A 10,517-nucleotide genomic window follows, 5' to 3' on the forward strand; every position below is an offset into this window, starting at 1 on the left:
CCCCGACGTGTCCCAGGTCATCGCCCCCGCGGAGCCGGATCCTGCCGCCAGCCCCGAGGGAGCCCGGACGGAGCTGGACGAGGAGATGGAGAATGACATCTGCAAGGTGTGGGACATGTCGATGGACGAGGTAGGAGCGATGTTCTGCCCCGCAGAATCCTCCTGGACGTGGCAGAAGGCACAGAGTCATCCGAGCTCGGTCAGCTCTCGAAATAGGCTTATTTCCCTCTAGCAATTGTAGTGCGCCCTACTGGTAAAGCATAGTTTTCTCTGATAGATAAACAGCCTTTCAAAGTTTGACTACAGACTTGCAGTGGCAACGTAGCACAGCTTTTTGGTATTTTTCTCAACATTCTCAAATGCTGGAAGAAATTCTCAAGTTTTTAATATATATATGTATAAGTATATAAAATTATTTTATTTGCTGGCTTGTTGAGATTTTTTAAATAAACATGGAATATGTATCCTTTACTCCCAAATAGAGAACTCATCTTGTGTTTTAATGTGGTAAAATGAGGAGGAAATTTCTTTTGTATAGTCTGATCAGGTGCTAATGGCAACACCTTCACTTATGTCTTTTTATAAGTTGGGGTGATATCTTGTCTTAAAACATGGTGTTTACTGGATTCTTCCTTAGTGTCTCTGACCCTCTGTTGGGATAAGGAACAAAAGAACCTTTCCTTGCCAATGTGACTTTTGGTCTCATTGGCATCCTGAATCACCAGAAGGGCTTGAGTTCCTGATCTTGTCTCATTGAAAAGCAAGGATTATTGGTATTCACTGTTAGCAAATAACAAAATTTTTGTAGCGAGTTTGTCATCTCTTTGATCCAGTCCTTGTGCCGTGAGAAAGGGTTTGATTTTGCTCTTGAAAATTGTAGAAGTCCATTTACTTCTCCATTCACTTTCTCCACAGGATGTTGCTTTATTCCTTCAGGAGTTCAACGCCCCCGATATATTCATGGGAGTTTTTGCCAAATCAAAATGCCCTCGCCTTACTGTAAGTATGGGCTGTCAAAAAGCTGTCGTGTGTTAATAACAATAGTAGATAGTTCTGTATATGCATTTACTCTCATCTTCCTTCTCCTTCCACTGCATGTTTGAATGTATTAGGGGAAGCATGAGAAAATGCAAAATCAAATTTTAGAATGCTTTTTTGCAGTGTTTTTAATGTGGTATCAGTAATGTAATCAATAAGTATTTCAGTGATGTTGAAGCTGAAACAAGTCTGCTCACATATCCTCACCCATGTAAACTGATGAGGGACTGAGTTAATCAATCCTAGTTACAAGACTTGTTATAAAAACCAGTAGCCTGGTTTTTCTCATTACTTGTTTTATGATTACTTGTTTTATGATTACTGAACAGAAATGGTCATGGACTTGTTTAGTCAGACCTGCAAAAGTGTGGCAGGATGACCCTGGCTGGACATCAGGTGCCCACTAAAGCTGCTTTGTCACTCCCCCTCCTTAACTGGACAGGGAAGAGAAAATATAACAAAAGGCTCATGGGTTGTGATAAGAATGGGAGAGATCACTCACCAGTTACTCTCACAGGCAAAACAGACTCAATTTGAGGAAATACTTTAATTTATTACCAATCAAATCAGAGCAGGATAATGAGAAATAAAATCAAATTTCAAAAACACCTTTCCCCTACCCCTCCCTTCTCCCAAGGCTCGTTCCTGATTCTTTCCCTCTTGCCCTGAGTAGCACAGGGAAATAGGGAATGGGAGTTGTGGTCAGTTCATCACACGTTGTGTCTGCTGCTCCTTCCTCTTTAGGGGGAAGACTCCTCATTTTCTTCCCCTGCTCCAGCATGGAGTCCCTCCCATAGGAGACAGTTCTCCATGAACTTCTCCAACATCAGTCATTCCCACAGTTACAGTTCTTCCCAGAGTGCTCCAGTGTGGGTCCCCCCCAGGGTCACAAGTCCTGCCAGCAAACCTGCTCCAGCATGGGCTCCTCTCTCCATGGGGCCACAGGTCCTGTCAGGATCCTGCTCCAGCACAGGCTTCCTATGGGCTCACAGCCTTCCTTCAGGCATCCACCTGCTCCAGTGTGGGGTCCTCCACAGGCTGCAGGTGGATCTCTGCATTCCCCACAGACCTCCATGGGCTGCAGGGGCACAGCTGCCTCACCATGATCTGCACCATGGGCTGCAGGGGAACCTCAGCTCTGGCACCTGGAGCACCTCCTGCCCCTCCTTCTGCACTGACCTTGGTGCCTGCAGGGCTGTTTCTCTCCCATATTCTCACTTCTCCCTTCAGCTGCAGTTGCTGTCATGCAGCAGCTTTTTCCCTTTCTGAAACATGTTATCCAAGGGGTGCTCCCACCCTCTTTGAAGCTCTCTTACTTTTGTCTTACTGCTCTGGAAGTGAAATCCTGGACTACATTGCAGTTGCCTCATTATACTGTGTTTTGACTTTTCAGGAAATCTGCGTGGGAATATTAGGAAATATGGCCTGTTTCCAGGACATATGCATGTCCATTAGTAAAGATGAGAATCTTGGGTAAGTGTATATGTGCTTCATACATGCACAAGTACTGCTTTTCTGGACTCACAGTCATGAAGTACATGTTGTAAAAGGATCTAAGTTTGCCTGCCATGCCTCATCTTCATTCACACCGTTTTGGCTGACCTTTTTTGTGTGGGAAGTGTTCGGTGAAGGAAAAAAGAATACAGACCACTGTTTTATTTCTTTTTTTAATCACCAGTGAAATTCTTGAATGTTTGATTTTTAAGTTTGGCAATCTTGAAACACTTAAAATGCATGAGTAGTTAGAAAAAGCTGGTTTTAATCTCAGAACATGACTGGAGCTATGAAATTATCTTTTTATACCTGTTTTTTTAAACAAGGATAGATTTTGTTAACTTTTTTTCCTTGCATTTTCTCCTTAAAGCCAAGTGCTATTGCAGCGTTTGTGTGATTCAGACTCCCCAACTCTTCTGGAAACAAGCAGGTAGGACATCTCAGAAATTAATGGATTGTTAGTGTGGTTCTGCTGTGTTCTGAGGCCTGGAAAGAAAACTGACAGATGGGCTCACTGTTTTATTATCCTCTCATCCCCTCATCTTTTATTGTTTCTGCATTGTCCTGGAATCAGTTCCTGTGAGGTAGATTCCTGTTTCTATCACATCATTCTCATTATTTTGGATTTACACTTGTACAGCTGAAATGAACTGAATTGGCTTCTAATGTATTAAATGAGGAATTCTTGTCTAGGCTGTTGTTAACTTGCCTGTCCCAGCCTGAGGTGGCCAATGTCTGGGTTGAGAGAATCCGAGAAAACCCTTCCGTGTATGACTGTGTTTGCTTTATCATGTCCAGCTCTACAAATGGTAAGTTGCCAAAACAAGTTGGGAATTAGTGGGTTTTTGCAGAAGAAAAAATAAGAACTGAAGTTTGCAGTTTCAAAGACAAGTAGTTTCAGTTGGGAGAACTTCTTGAAAATAAAGGGAACCTTATAAATTTAAAGGACACCAAAACAAACTCATCCTGCCCTTGCAGGTTTATAAATATATATAAAACCAATCAAAAAAGCAGGCACAGAGGAAGAAGAAAGCTCTGCGGGGAATCAAAATAAGTGTAATAGAAGAAATTGTTATTTTCCACAAGAAAGGAAAGGACATGGTCTTTGTTCAGGGATATACATGTGTAATTTTTGAACCTTAAAACAAGACCTCATTTAATTAGTTTTTTTTCAAATCAGATATATGTATTTACTGTTTTTAAAACTGCCATACTTGTGGAATGGTGACTGGAGGAGTGATTCAGTTGCTCTGAGTGGCAGCTGAATACTGTACAAGCTTTGGGTATACAGTCAGTAGAGTGCAAATCTCTCTTAGAACTAATTTATTAAAAACCACACCAAACTCCTAAAAATGGAAATACTTTGAATAGCATTTATGTTTCATATCCAACTAATTTGTAACAGCAGTTATGATTTGTCAAGGAGTCCTAATAATTTAGCTTTTTCAGGGTTTTTATTATTATTATTATTAATGACAGTGCTCCGAAATCCTGCTGATCCAACTGAAATCACAGATCTACCTAAGTAAAATGCAGATTGGCAGGTGGAAGACTGGCATCAAACTGCATATCTAGGGACAAATCTTGGAAAGTTTTTCTTCAGAAGCAGAAGTTAGGACTTTTCAGGAATGTGAAGTCTCTTTGCAGAATAAAGTTCTTGCTTTGCATATGGCAAGACAAGGTTGGAGACATCAGTGGGCTTTCCAACAATTCCTATTTATCTTCACTTGGTTTGTGCCACATAAAGGAATTAAACATAGCAACCCATAGTAGGTCATGAAGAAAATTAATATATTTCAGTACTGAATTTACTCTGAATTCACGTGTATATTAATGTTTTGTGAGCTGATTTTTGCCCTTCATGAAATTTTTACATTCTCTCTTGTGCAGTTGACTTGTTGGTAAAAGTGGGTGAAGTGGTGGACAAACTCTTCGATCTCGATGAAGAGCTGATGTTAAACTGGATTAAAAATGGCACTTGCCAGTCTGTGGGACCATCTGTAGATGATTCCCCTGAAGAACTTCCAGATTTTAAGATTGTGCCTTGTATACTTGAAGCAGCCAAACAAGTCCGGTATGTGAGATTTCTTTTCAGTTTCATGGCTGGGGAGGTTCATTAAAACCTTGTGTCTGAACATCTTGATTTTAGTGGGAGCAGCACAGTTTGATGGATCACTAGAATACATTTTCCTGTACTTACAATTTGAAATGAGTCAACTAGTTTGTTAGCAAAGAGAATGGCAGTGACTGCTGACAGGCTTCTCCGTGTCCAAAACACACAGGATATAAAGTCAGTAACTGGCTCTTTAACATGTCTTTGCTTTTTGCTTGTTCTGTGTAGATCAGATAACCCAGAAGGACTTGATGTTTATATGCATATCCTGCAGCTCCTGACTACAGTGGATGAGGGGATCCAGGCTATTGGTAAGACACTTGAATTGCTCTGTGTGATGGGACCCAGAGTGTCCAGAACTTCTGGATCGTCGGATATTTAATGGGGAGAATTGTAATTCACCTACCTAGATTAAATTTGTTGGGTTGGTGGGTTCTCTTTCTTTCTTTCTCAAGTGCAGGCTCCTGATGGAGGAAAAGAGACTTGGAGTTTGCTTTATGACCTCGTTTGCCAGGAACTTTGCCAGCCAGATGATCCACCGATCATTGTGCAGGAGCAGAAGACTGTACTGGCCTCTATTTTATCCGTGCTGTCTGCAATGTTTGCTTCACAGACAGAGCAAGAATACACCAGGATGAGGAAAAGCAAGTTGTGCTTTTTTCTGTTCTTTTTTCTTTTTTCCTTCATTTAAAGTTATGTTCACAATTGACTTTATGTGGGGTGAAAGGTGGTTCAATTCATTGACATACTTGAATACAGTTAGACTCTTTACTGGTGACTCAAAATCACACCTAGCCCAAAGTTCAGTTACTGGATGTCTCTGAAGAGTTACAGTGCCAGAATCTACAAATTCTGCTCAGTCTTCTCTGTTTGGTAACTTAATGAAAATTACAGAATTTATCTTTGCTAAAATATGAGGACTTAAAAGTAATGGTTTTTTGTTTGTTTGTTTGTTGTTTGTTTTTTGTTTTTAGTAGGGGGATATTCTGCACTTACTTAAATCCATCTATCCCTTGTTACTTTTCAATTCATGGATAAGTCTTTAGAATTAAAAGCCTATCTTGGGAATGTGAGTCAGGGTCATTTGCAGCAGAAAGACATTGTGTGTTTGGCTTGTCAGATAGGATGATCTGGATGTAAATTGAACATACTACCCTCACTGGGTTACTACTAAAGACCTTTTTCTTCTTGTACTCCTTACCACTGGCATATAGTTTTTATAGATACAGATTAGCTTGCAGGAAAAATGGTTGGGGTTTTCTACTGCATTTCCCCTTGCTTCTTTAGAATGATCTTTGAGTAAAAAAACACAGCACTGTCAGAATATACATTCCTATAGCTTTTGTGTAAAATCTGGTGGTGTGTTTGAAAATTCTAATGCCTTGAAAGGATGGGGAAGAATTTTCAGTGTTGAAGTTCAATTTTCTTGTTACTTTATATTAAGATATGCCTCTGATTGGGAGCTTGATTCGTATCTTACAATACATGGAGGGCTGTGGGAAGAGAGCTGTTGATAACTCCAAGGAGTCCAAGCAAGAAGAGACTGGAAGGACTGAAATAAATGAGGAAGATTTCCATTTAAAAATTTTGAAGGATATTTGCTGTGAATTACTTTCCAATATGCTTCAAGAACTAACCAAGGTAAGAATAAACAAAATTTTCAGAGGGATATCTGCAGGTTAGGTAAGAAAAAAGATGTTAATGTGGGCATTTTTCTGTGCAAGTGCAATTGCATACTGGGAATTTCTTAGAGAATCAGTCAGAAGGTAAGTAACAACAAGTGTGTGAGATGGCAGGGACACAGGTTTTCAGGGCCAGGATTCTGTATGATAAATTTTCTAGGTGTATGTTGCCATTTGTTTTGAATGAAAGTCAATTTATTTTAAGAGAAGGAAATACTATCAAACTCTCCTTCTGAGCTGGACACTTTTTATTATGGAAGCGTTCAGGTTAAGAGACTTGTGATGTGTGAGCTTTCACACCTTTTTGTGTCAGCTATGTCTGGCTTTCTTTGAGAGCTGTAAGTTCTGGTTGTTTTACCCATTTTTAAGAATGAAGCACGTACTGTGCACAGTTCTGAGTTTGTTCTTCCAACAACTGCTGATGACATGCTTGTTCTCACTTTATTTTGCAGGAAAATACATTAGAAGGACTGCACCAGGGACATTTGAATGAACAGACGTGTTCCTGTGCATTTCAGAACCTCTTACCTCTGTATTTTGCATCGGTGAGTATATGACAAGGTCTGTGGCAGAGCTGATAAAATACTGCTTGGGTGGCAAGACCTTTCCAAATCCCATGTACAAGCAGGGCAGAATTGCTCAGGCACAGGTGCCACACCATTCCAGTTCCAGACAGTCCTGCCCCTCTGTCTCTTTTGCCTTCCTTTAGCCAAAGCTTTGCCAAGACCATCAGCTGATGCAAGGGTCAAACTGCGCTGACGTGAACGGACGTCTGAAAATTTATGCTAGCTGAAAATGTGTCCTGTACATTTTTGTAGAAGAATTATTCCAAATATTTTTATAGGGAGCTTTTCTTTGTGTACTTTTAAACAAGAAAGCAAGAGCTTGAGGAGGGTGGTAATGTTTCAAGATTTAGACTGACTGAAAATGTGTGGTGTAGGAGGAAGGTAGCTACTGTGGAGCATTTTCCATTATTCATTGCAGTGGCTGCTGCTGGCTGCTCTCTTGCTGGGAAGGTACAGAAATGGAAAGACCTGCTGTACCAATATAAGAATTCTGTGTTCCATGCAAATTGGGTTTTTTTCTTTCTGTGCGTGTTTTTTATTTCTAGGTGGAGAGTTTCCTTGAAGTCCTGCGTGAGGCTGACCAGACACTTGCTGACAATCTAGAAAAACGTTTCCCAAGCCTGAAGGTTCACACCTAAGAATGTACATGGAATATTTTCCTTCTTTGGAATGAAGATTTTTGACTGTTTCATTACAGCATTTCATAAATCAAGTTTTCAGTAAATGCAGGAGAATGAGGCAACCTCTTTATCAGCAAGTGGCTTTTAAGAAATGTTGCAGGTAGCTCTGATCAACCTAGGGTTAATCTGGCCTGCATGGGGAAGGAAATTGCTGTAAATTCAGTCCTGCATCTTCCATCCTGTTTGCTCTGGTAATGAGAGACTGTTGATTTCTAATTGCTCTCCTGCAGAGTAGTTTTCTTTGAGTAACTGTCAATTCTGTGCTTTTCAACTTTAAGTTGAAACAGCAAAATGAATGAAATGCACCTAGTCGTTTTTTACCATGGTCCTAGTTTCTTTCAAGTTGCTGTTGGCAAAAGGAGGGTTGTTCAGTAAAAAATCTCCTTTGAGGACCTGATAAAAACAGAGTTAAGTTATACAGAGTTTTTTGTTTTTTTTTTTTAGATCATATCAGTACCTTGAGCAGGTATTGTAACAGAAGTGTTTCATCCTGCTTCTTTAAAATCTTCACACTGCTTCCACTGAAGCCTCTTCTACACTGCAGCTCTGAGCTGTTGTGTCTCAGTCCTGTGCAGTTCAAAAGATTTGAGAATATTGTTACCAATGGTCTGTGCTGCAGCTTCCAGCCGTTGCAGTCAGTTAAGAGTTAAGAGTTTTAGGGCAGTTTTGGATTTAATCTCTGGCATACTTGCAGACTTTCTGCTTTTTTACTGCAGTCTGTGCTTCAGTTTAGGAATGTAACATATATTGGTTCTTTCCTCATTCATTTATTGTATAAATTATCTCTGAATGACACAAGAAATGCCATGTTTTTTAGGGGAGCTTAAGGTGTTAGGTTACTTGCAGGAAATTCAGTCTACAATCTTCTAGAAATCCCACTTTTAATTACATGATGTTTTAACTGCATTGCATTTTTAGAGCCTGTGCCTGCCTCCAGTGCAGCTAAAATGTTTTGAGTCTGAAAAGACAGTACAGCAGCACATCAGCTTCAGTGTTTCCGTAAATGAGAGTGGAAAACAATTGGTCTTTATTAGGTTTGAGATGTTAAAGAAAATGGGAACCAGAGCACAGAGAATACCTTAATGCCATATACACACATTCCCTGTCTCTCCAGGTTTTTACAGACTTTAGGTATTGTGCTGGGCCATGTTTTGTTTGCCCTGAGTTACCTGGACACATGGTACAATACAGTATGTGTATATGTATATAACCTGTTCATCCCAACTTCCAGTTTTCAAAACCAGTGCAATTTAATCATTCCCCTGGTCTGCCAGCAGCATCTCAGCTGTCAGCAGAGGATTTGAAATTACAAATATCTGACTTGTGTCACCAAAAAGAATTGCCATGGTTTCTATCAGTTTTTGTATGCTGTGTTTGTTGGAGCGAACTGGTGGCTGTGAAATGGATGACAGCATTTTTCATACTACTTTGACAGTTTTTGGATATTTTCTTAAACCTACAGATTTGTAATAAAGTTTCTTTTTTTAAAACCTCCCCTGTACGCTTTCCTTCATTCTAGTGTCAATTATATTTGTTTTCTGAGCCACTGGAAATGTCTGTTACTCTCAAGTGTGTCAATTGTAAGGGGAAAATTGAACCTCTTCATAATGTCTGTGTTGGCCTTCACTGGATATTTATTTTAACTCTCTGTTGCTTTCTTTGCATAGTCACTTTTATATCTGGAGGTTAATATGTGTCTCATCCAGTAGTTAACATTTTTTTGAGCTTAGTTTATCCCCAGATGTGTCACAAGTGTCTTTATGATGGTCCAGTATAGTGAAGAATTATTTCTGGTTTCCGTCTTGTGAAATTCATTGCCGTTGAAATTTTGCAGCAGCTGTGTAAATGTAATATACAAAAAAGCTGAGACAAGATCTGTTGTTTTATTTTGTTCCTTTTCAATACACTAAGATCCAGTGTTTGCTGATGAATTCTTAAATGTGGTATCACTAATTTCTGCAATATAATTATTGATATCTGATGTCCCTCGAGCAGTAGAAAAAATGACTGATATCATGTGGGAAACCAGGTGGGTCCCATCTTCCTGCTCGTCTGCAGTAGAAGAAGCTGTAGGAATGGTCAGCCTTACTCCAGCAGAACGATAATTCAAGTATGCTGGGAATTTTTATCCTTGATAAACATGGCGACACGGAGACTGGATTCCCCCTCTGCCCCACCAAGCAGCAGCACTTGTGCGGTGGGTGATGCATGAGTGGGGCAGCACTGCCCTTGGGAGCAAAAGGCTGATGCCAAGGTGAATGCAAGGTAACTGTGCCAAGTTTTGGGGTTCAAATGGAGAAGGAACTATTTGTGGGAGCAGGTGGATGACATGTTTGGAAATGGTGCATGTGCATTTCATCATCCTGCCAGCAGGGACCTCCCTTGGCCTGTGCTTCGTGACCATCGTGCGTCGGCGTTTTTGGTGGGGTTGGAGTTTTTCGGGGGGTTCAAGGAGGCTTGGGGAGGTGTTTGGTTTTTGGGTTTGTTCTTCTTTTGATTCCCTCTCCTAGCTGTGCTTTGACACCGACTGGCAAGCCAGACCTGTCTGGGCCAGTTGATTGAGAGCAGATGGATATTTATCTACAAGCAGGTGAGCAGCTTTCTTTCAGATCAAAGATCTGGTTAACTCTGTAACATCTTCCTTTGGGGAAAAAGGAGAAGTACTTGTCAATGCTTTGTCCAGAACTCTGAACTGAAGTGGGTATCTGAAGCATTGAATTAAAGTAGGAGGAACTCAGTCCTCTTGGACAGAGCTGGATGTGACCTGTGGCATGAGAACACCTGGAAAATTGAGGCAGAAAGCAGATTGGAAGGCCTTATTTAAATTAGTTTTAATAGACCTATATAATATTTTCATTCAAAGGATTCTTTTGACTCACCTTTTATGTACATTTGGCATCTTTATCCCTCATAGTAACTTTTTCCTGGTGGGACAAAGCACCAT

General features: G+C 40.4%; 1 protein-coding gene across 1 annotated transcript; it reads left to right on the forward strand.

Moving 5' to 3' along the window:
• Position 1: 1 nt before the first annotated feature.
• SAAL1 (serum amyloid A like 1) lies at positions 2-9,074 on the forward strand (the record flags this gene model as incomplete). Its single annotated transcript, XM_008922052.3, has 11 exons — positions 2-130; positions 916-999; positions 2,432-2,511; positions 2,903-2,962; positions 3,226-3,341; positions 4,423-4,606; positions 4,874-4,956; positions 5,101-5,289; positions 6,090-6,286; positions 6,780-6,872; positions 7,439-9,074. Coding segments are annotated over 11 exons (1,308 nt in total), but the record flags the coding sequence as incomplete, so codon positions are not given.
• Positions 9,075-10,517: the final 1,443 nt, after the last annotated feature.

This window comes from Manacus vitellinus, unplaced genomic scaffold (genome assembly GCF_001715985.3).
Source record: "Manacus vitellinus isolate BGI_N305 unplaced genomic scaffold, ASM171598v3 scaffold_30_pilon, whole genome shotgun sequence".
Classification (NCBI taxonomy): Eukaryota; Metazoa; Chordata; class Aves; order Passeriformes; family Pipridae; genus Manacus; species Manacus vitellinus.